This window comes from Salvelinus sp. IW2-2015, linkage group LG18 (assembly GCF_002910315.2).
Source record: "Salvelinus sp. IW2-2015 linkage group LG18, ASM291031v2, whole genome shotgun sequence".
Classification (NCBI taxonomy): Eukaryota; Metazoa; Chordata; class Actinopteri; order Salmoniformes; family Salmonidae; genus Salvelinus; species Salvelinus sp. IW2-2015.
In genome coordinates, this window is record NC_036858.1 from 54,664,531 (window position 1) to 54,673,069 (window position 8,539).

An 8,539-nucleotide genomic window follows, 5' to 3' on the forward strand; every position below is an offset into this window, starting at 1 on the left:
GTTTATTCTTTCAGTGAAATATGGAACCGTTCCGTATTTTATCTAATGGATGGCATCCCTAAGTCTAAATATTGCTGTTACATTGCACAACCTTTAATGTTATGTCATAATTATGTACAATTCTGGCAAATTAATTACGGCKTTTGTTAGGAATAAATGGACTTCYCACTGTTCGCAATGAGTCAGGCGGCCCAAACWGCTGCATATACCCTGACTGCTTGCACYGAACGCAAGAGAAATGACACAATTTCCCTAGTTATAAGAAATTCATCTTAGCAGGCAATATTAACTAAATATGCAGGTTTAAAAATATATACTTGTGTATTCATTTTAAAGAAAGGCATTGATGTTTATGATGTTTATGGTTAGGTACATTGGTGCAACGACAGTGCTTGTTTTCGCAAATGCGCTTGTTAAATCATCACCCGTTTGTCGAAGTAGGCTGTGATTCAATGAGAAATTAACAGGCGCCGCATCGATTATATGCAACGCAGGACACGCTAGATGAACTAGTAATATCATCAACCATGTATAGTTAACAAGTAATTATGTTAAGATTGATTGTTTTTTATAAGATAAGTTTAATGCTAGCTAGCAACTTACCTTGGCTTCTTGCTGCCCTCGCGTAACAGGTAGTCAGCCTGCCACGCAGGCTCCTCGTGGAGTGCAATGTAAGGCAGGTGGTTAGAGCGTTGGACTAGTAACCGGAAGGTTGCAAAAACGAATCCCCGAGCTGACAAGGTAATAATCTGTCGTTCTGCCCCTGAACAAGGCAGTTAACCCGCCGTCATTGAAAATAAGAATGTGTTCTTAACTGACTTGCCTAGTTAAATAAAGGTGTAAAAAATTAAAAATATATATTTTTTAAACATTTCTTCATTTCTTTTAATCGGCAAATCGGTGTCCAAAAATACCCATTACCGATTGTTATGAAAACTTGAAATCGTCCCTAATTAATCGGCCATTCCGATTAATCGGCCGACCTCTACTTCCGGCGCCGACAGAGATGGCCGCCTCGCTTCGCGTTCCTAGGAAACTAGGCAGTATTTTGTTTTTTTACGTGTTATTTCTTACATTGGTACCCCAGGTAATCTTAGGTTTCATTACATACAGTTGGGAGGAACTACTGAATATAAGAGCAACGTCAACTCACCATCATTACGACCAGGAATATGACTCTCCCGAAGCGGATTCTGTGTTTTGCCTTTCACCCAGTACAATGGATCGGATCCCAGCCGGRGACCCTAAACAACGACGCCGTAAAAGGGGCAAACGAAGCGGTCTTCTGGTCAGGCTCCGGAGACGGGCACATCGCGCTCCACTCCCTAGCATACTACTCGCCAATGTCCAGTCTCTTGACAACAAGGTTGACGAATCCGCGCACGGGTAGCATTCCAGAGTAGACATCAAGATCTGCAACGTCTCTGCTTCACGGAAACATGGCTACTCGAGAGACGCTAACAGGAGTCGGTGCAGCCAGCTTGGTTTCTTCTCAGCATCGCGCCGACAGAAACAACATCTTTTCATGGTAAGAAGAGGGGCGGGGGGGTAGCTTATGAATTAAGAGACGGTGGGGTGACTCATAACAACAACAGGAATCACGTCACTTCTGTTCACCCTGACTTAGAACTTCCTTCACAATCAAATCGACGCATTATCTAACAAGGGAATTCTCTATCGATTAAATCACAGCCGGTATATATTCCCCCCCAAGCAGACACATCGATGGCCCTGAACGAACTTTGATATCTTGACTCTTATGTAAACTGGAAACCACACACCCTGAGGCTGCATTCATCGTAGTGGGATTTTAAAAGGCTAATCTAAAAGAACTCCCTAAATTCTATCAGCATATCGATTGTGGCTACAGGCTGGTAAACCCTGGATCATTGTTTACTTTCTACCGCGACGCATATAAGGCCCTCCCGCCCGCCTCCTTTCGGAAAGCTGACCACGACTCATTTTTGTTGACTTCCAGACTACAAGACAGAAAACTAATAACAAAAAGCTCCCGGCTCAAGGTTGTTCAACGCTGGTCCGACCAATCTGAATCTCACGCTCCAGACTGGCTTCGATCACGCTGGTTGGAGATATGTGCATTGCGTTCCAACAACAATAGACCGATAGCTGATTGGTGAGCGAGTTCATCTATGAAAGTGCATCGAGCGTTACCCACAGCAACGATTAAAACATTCCCAAACCAGAAACCGTGGATTAATGGCAACATTCGCACGAAACTGAAAGCGCGAACCACTGTTTTAACCTGGGCAAGGTGACCGGAAACATGAACGAATACAAACAGTGTAGCTATTCCCTCCGCAAGCCAATCAAACAAGCTAAGTGCAGTAGAGACAAAAGTAGAGTTGCAATTCAACCGCTCAGACACAAGAGGTATGTGGCAGGGTCTACAGTCAATCAGGATTACAAAAAGAAAACCAGCCCATCGCGGACCAGATGTCTTGCTCCAGACAGACTAAACAACTTTTTTGCTCGCTTTGAGAGCAATACAGTGCCACTGACACGGCCCCTACCAAAACCTGCGGGCTCTCCTTCACTGCAGCGAGGTGAGTAAAACATTTAAAACGTGTTAACCCTCGCAAGGCTGCAGGCCAGACGGCATTCCAGCCGGGTCTCAGAGCATGCGCAGACAGCTGGTGGTGTGTTTTTACGGACATATTCAATCAATCCTTATCCAGTCTGCTGTTCCACATGCTTCAGAGGGCCACCATTGTTCCTGTTCCCAAGAAAGCTAAGGTAACTGAGCTAAACGACTACCGCCCGTAGCACTCACTTCCGTCATCATGAAGTGCTTTGAGAGACTAGTCAAGGACCATATCACCTCCACCCTACCTGACACCTAGACCACTCCAATTTGCTTACGACCCAATAGGTCACAGACGACGCAATCGCAACCACACTGCACACTGCCCTAACCCATTGGACAAGAGGAATACCTATGTGAGAATGCTGTTCATCGACTACAGCTCAGCATTTAACACATAGTACCCTCAAACTCGTCATCAAGCTCGAGACCTGGGTCTCGACCCGCCTGTGCAACTGGGTCTGGACTTCCGACGGGCCGCCCCAGGTGGTGAGGGTAGGTAACAACATCTCACCCGTGATCCTCAACACTGGGGCCACACAGGGTGCGTTCTGAGCCTCTCTGTACTCCCTGTTCACCACGACTGCGTGGCATGCACGCTCCAACTCAATATCAAGTTTGCGGAAACACTACAGTGGTAGGCTTGATTACCAACAACGACGAGACTGCCCTACAGGGAGGAGGTGAGGGCCCTCGGAGTGTGGTGTCAGGAAAATAACCTCACACTCAACGTCAACAAAACAAAGGAGATGATTGTGGACTTCAGGAAACAGCAGAGGAGCACCCCCCTATCCACATCGACGGGCAGTAGTGGAGAGGTAGAAAGTTTTAAGTTCCTCGGGTACACATCACGGACAAACTGAATTGGTCCACCCACACAGACAGCGTTGTGAAGAAGGCGCAGCAGCGCCTCTTCAACCTCAGGAGGCTGAAGAAATTCGGTTGTCACCAAAAGCACTCACAAACTTCTCAGATGCACAATCGAGAGCATCCTGTCGGGCTGTATCACCGCCTGGTACGGCAACTGCTCCGCCCACAACCGTAAGGCTCTCCAGAGGGTAGTGAGGTCTGCACAATGCATCACCGGGGGCAAACTACCTGCCCTCCAGGACACCTACACCACCCGATGTCACAGGAAGGCCATAAAGATCATCAAGGACAACAACCACCCGGCCACTGCCTGTTCACCCCGCTATCATCCAGAAGGCGAGGTCAGTACAGGTGCATCAAAGCAGGGACCGAGAGACTGAAAAACAGCTTCTATCTCAAGGCCATAGACTGTTAAACAGCCACCACTAACATTTAGTGGCTGCTGCCAAATAACTGACTCAACTCCAGCACTTTAATAATGGAATTGATGGAAATTTATGTAAAATGTATCACTAGCCACACTTAAACAATGCCACTTAATATAATGTTTACATACCCTACATTACTCATCTCATATGTATATGTATATACTGTACTCTATATCATCTACTGCATCTTGCCATCTTTATGTAATACATGTATCACTAGCCACTTTAAACTATGCCACTTTATGTTTATATACCCACATTACTCATCTGATATGTATATACTGTACTCTATACCATCTACTGCATCTTGCCTATGCCGTTCTGTACCATCACTCATTCATATATCTTTATGTACATATTCTTTATCCCTTTACACTTGTGTGTATAAGGTAGTAGTTGTTGAATTGTTAGGTTAGATTACTCGTTGGTTATTACTGCATTGTCGGAACTAGAAGCACAAGCATTTCGCTACACTCGCATTAACATCTGCTAACCATGTGTATGTGACAAATAAAATTTGATTTTGATTTTTGAAGAAACTGTAGGAGTGTAGGTCCATTATAATTTCAAAACAATTTCAATTTGGTTTTAGTCATTTTAAAGTATACCGTTTGTTTGACACCCTTGATTTAAGTATTTGATTCATTTCTGATAGAGCTCGATTGCATTTGACGTTTCTTATCACCATRTGAGTGTTGACTAACATGTGAAACGTGTCTTGTGTGTTTTGTCCAGATGAAGTTGCYGTCATTGATGAGATCCAGATGATCAGAGACATATCGAGGGGATGGGCCTGGACTAGGGCTCTGCTCGGTCAGTAACTTCACTGTGACAGTTAGGACAAACTACAGGCCATTGTAAGATCACAAAATCTGAATATTTGGTTGCACTTCGTTATGGTACATAAATTACAAGCTATTTATTAAGTCAATAATGATAAGGTAAAATTATGATTTCACAGTAACAAATAATGGATTGTTCTTTTTCCGCTTTCCCTCTTATGTCTTTACTTTGTGTCCCGGGAATAGGTTTGTGTGCTGAGGAGATCCATGTGTGCGGAGAGCCTGCAGCTATTAACTTTGTCACAGAGCTCATGTACACGACAGGGGAGGAGGTGGAGGTGAGTCTYGCCAATCTAGTGAACATTAGTGTGTTTGGCTTCTAATGAGACTGTTCCAGTCATCATGTCATTAACATGATTATACTGAATATCAACGGTCTCATCCTATGAGAATAAAAACTTGGGATTCTAGACCGGCTCCCAAAAAATACTTGCGACGTCAAGTGTCTTACAGTTGACCCAATCTACTGGCAGGTTCGTAACTACAAGAGGCTCACTCCTTTCTCAATCCTGGACCATGCTGTGGAGTCTCTGGATAACCTGCGACCAGGCGACTGCATCGTATGCTTCAGCAAAAACGATATTTACTCCATCAGTAGGCAGATCGAGATCAGAGGCCTGGAGTGTGCGGTCATCTATGGCAGCCTTCCACCTGGTAAGGTTGTTTTTAGATGTCAGGTGATGGAGAGTTAGAATGGTGTGAAAAATGTAAAATGTAAAATACGGACATTCAACTTGTTCAGGTGCTGGACGGAAAAACAAATAACTGATATACTCCCGCTGTGACATTACTCATCCTTAAATGTATAATAGTGTGTATCATTAAAGCACTGTAAATTATATGGTCAACAGGCACCAAACTATCTCAAGCAAAGAAGTTCAATGACCCAGAGGACCCATGTAAGATCCTGGTTGCAACAGATGCCATAGGGATGGGACTAAACCTGTGAGTTGACCATTGAAACTGATTTTGATAGCATATTGTTGAAGCTTTTTTTCATTTTAATTTATTGCTGACAATATATATTACGTTTGAAGTACATTGTTCTACAGATTGTCATAAAAATACTTAACAGAAAAAATATACACATTTCTTGCATGATTAGTTGATTTTTGGTTTGCTGTAATTTAGTAGTTGTTGCCTCTATAAGCGTGCTATTATGTCCTTCCCACACTAGGAGTATCAAGAGAATCATCTTTAACTCACTGGTGAAACCCAATATCAATGAGAAGGGTGAGAAGGAGCTGGACACCATCTCCACATCTCAGGCTCTCCAGATCGCCGGGCGGGCCGGACGCTTCAGCTCCATCTTCAAAGAGGGCGAGGTCACCACCATGTACCGCGACGACCTGCCAATTCTCAAGGAGATACTCAGCAGAACCGTCGACGCCATAGAGGTGAGGAACAGCACATGGGCCATTTCTGAATTTTGTCCTTCTGTTCGGACTATTCAATATCCTTTATTTTATTTAATGACAATCAAGTATGACATGGTGTTAATTTCCTAATCCTAGACAGCTGGGCTGCACCCCACAGCAGAGCAGATTGAAATGTTTGCCTACCACTTACCTGATGCCACCTTGTCCAATCTGATAGTACGTTTCTTTACTTCATTGCAATTTACTCTGTAGCGAGAATCAAGATTTACAGTTGGTCAATTCACAGATTAATATTGAATTATTTGTGTTCATTTAAAAGTAACCCATTTTCTTTCTACCCCCAGGATATATTCGTGAGCCTCTCCCAAGTTGATGGTATGTACTTTGTGTGCAACATTGACGACTTCAAGTTCCTGGCTGACATGATCCAGCACATTCCCCTCAACCTGCGCTCTCGATATGTGTTCTGCACTGCGCCCATCAACAAGAAGCAGCCCTTTGTGTGCACCTCCTTCCTGAAGGTAGGAGCAGAGACATGTTTACAGCAGAATCCCTTTTCCATTAGCAACACTTGTTTAAACATCTGGGCCCGCATTCAGAAAGTATGAGTAGGAGTGCTGATATAGGATCAGCATTGCCTTTAAGATCATTATGAATAAGATTGTATGGACAGGGGGAACCTGATCCTAGATCAGCACTACTAGTCTGAGACACTTTGTGAATACAGACTTTGACCTCTGACTGAATTTGAATGGTTAACACCCTAATTTCATGTTWTTCAGTGATAGGTCCACCATTTGGAATATAGAATTTGTCATAGGAAGCACATGTCCTTGCGTGAGTCACGCCATTGATTAATATTCTGGCATGACGTTGCCAGTTTGCTTCTGATATGAACCGTCTTACTGGAACTATAACAGCATTGATAAGGTTTTATTGTTGGTTGTTGGGCTTTAAGGGACGTGACATGAGTGGTTTTCAGGCAACAGTATTGATAAGATCTGTTGTGAATTGGATGAATGACATATTACTGTGACTATGGTCTAAGTGTAATCCTATTGATAAGGTTTATAGCACTATAGTGTTTGGGGCTGGATGATGAGACTGATTGGGAGAGCGTCACATCACACACAATCTCTCCGTGTCCAGTTTGCCAGACAGTTCAGCAGAGATGAGCCCCTGACTTTTGACTGGGTGTGTCGGCACGTCAGCTGGCCGCTGGTCCCACCCAAGAACATCAAGGACCTGGTGCACCTGGAGGCTGTCCATGACGTGCTAGACCTCTACCTCTGGCTCAGGTGATTCCATCTCTACCTTACCAATACCAAACCATTCACCAAGCCAAATTACCAATTGCTCTTGTGCTAATAGTCATCACAGAATTTAGTAACACAATGTGTATAATGAGYTCATTGGTTGTCTTTATTGCAAATAATCTCAATTAGATAGTAATAATCCTCTCCACATGTCGCCAGCTACCGCTTCATGGACATGTTTCCGGACGCCAATCATGTCCGAGAGATCCAGCAGGAGCTGGACAGCATCATCCAGGTGGGTGTGCGCAACATCACACGACTCATCCGAGCCACGGAGACCAACGCCCCCSCGGGGACAAACCCGCTGTCCAACCAGAGGAGGCTGGGGCCCAGCCCAGTATCCCCAAGGAGGGTCCGAGGAGCCCCCAAGGCCCAGGARAGTGGAGTAGAGGGTTGGCAGCTGGACAAGTCCCTAGGCTCCCGCCTGGTACAGGAGGGCTTACTGACTCCTGACCTCCTAAGGCAACTGCAGAAGGAGTGGTCCAAAGTGCACCGCCAAGAGGAAGAAGGAGTCAAACTGGTTGCGGGGAATAATAAAACAAAAGGGAATAAGAAGAAGAAGAAGTGACCGTKCCAGTTTCTGCCTTAGGTCCTAACTAAAACATAGCAGGTTTTGTCTCATTTTGACTGGACTTCATACCAGGCGGTGTCATGCATTTTCAGTGGCTAAAGATGTGATTAATTGTATGTGTAGGTCCCAGCTCCTTTGTATACCTGCTCAAAAACAGATAGTCATTTTATGGGCCAAAAGGTGACGTAAAAATCCAAAGTAATATCTTATCTTATTACACAGTCATTTTGCGGTAATATTTTTATCACTTGAAAAGTAACGTGGTTGACTGCATCTTCATGTAGACGGATAGTCTGTCTCGCACAGCAAGTAATGACAATTTTACACTATGTGCCCATCACATGCTTGGGCTAGCCTAGTGTAACTGCCGGAAACTCAAATGTTACCACCACTGATTTATATGCCCCTATGTATGATTTAAGGAATTGAAATAGCATAAATGATAAGGTCATTGATTAAAAAAAGTGTATTAATATTTTGGTTTTGATGAGGCCTTTGTATTCATTTGATGTGAGACATAAGGTGGCGAAT

General features: G+C 44.1%; 1 protein-coding gene across 1 annotated transcript in view; it reads left to right on the forward strand.

The window, feature by feature from the left end:
• Nucleotides 1-8,483, forward strand: part of supv3l1 (SUV3-like helicase) — a 13,946-nt gene extending 5,463 nt beyond the window's left edge. Inside the window, exons 7-15 of the mRNA XM_024008498.2 lie at nt 4,636-4,713; nt 4,929-5,020; nt 5,216-5,396; nt 5,594-5,687; nt 5,920-6,139; nt 6,257-6,337; nt 6,466-6,642; nt 7,271-7,419; nt 7,597-8,483. Coding sequence (XP_023864266.1) covers nt 4,636-4,713; nt 4,929-5,020; nt 5,216-5,396; nt 5,594-5,687; nt 5,920-6,139; nt 6,257-6,337; nt 6,466-6,642; nt 7,271-7,419; nt 7,597-8,005 — 1,481 coding nt within the window. The 3' untranslated portion in view covers nt 8,006-8,483. The remainder of the gene's footprint in view (nt 1-4,635; nt 4,714-4,928; nt 5,021-5,215; nt 5,397-5,593; nt 5,688-5,919; nt 6,140-6,256; nt 6,338-6,465; nt 6,643-7,270; nt 7,420-7,596) is intronic.
• The last annotated feature ends 56 nt before the right edge of the window (nt 8,484-8,539 follow it).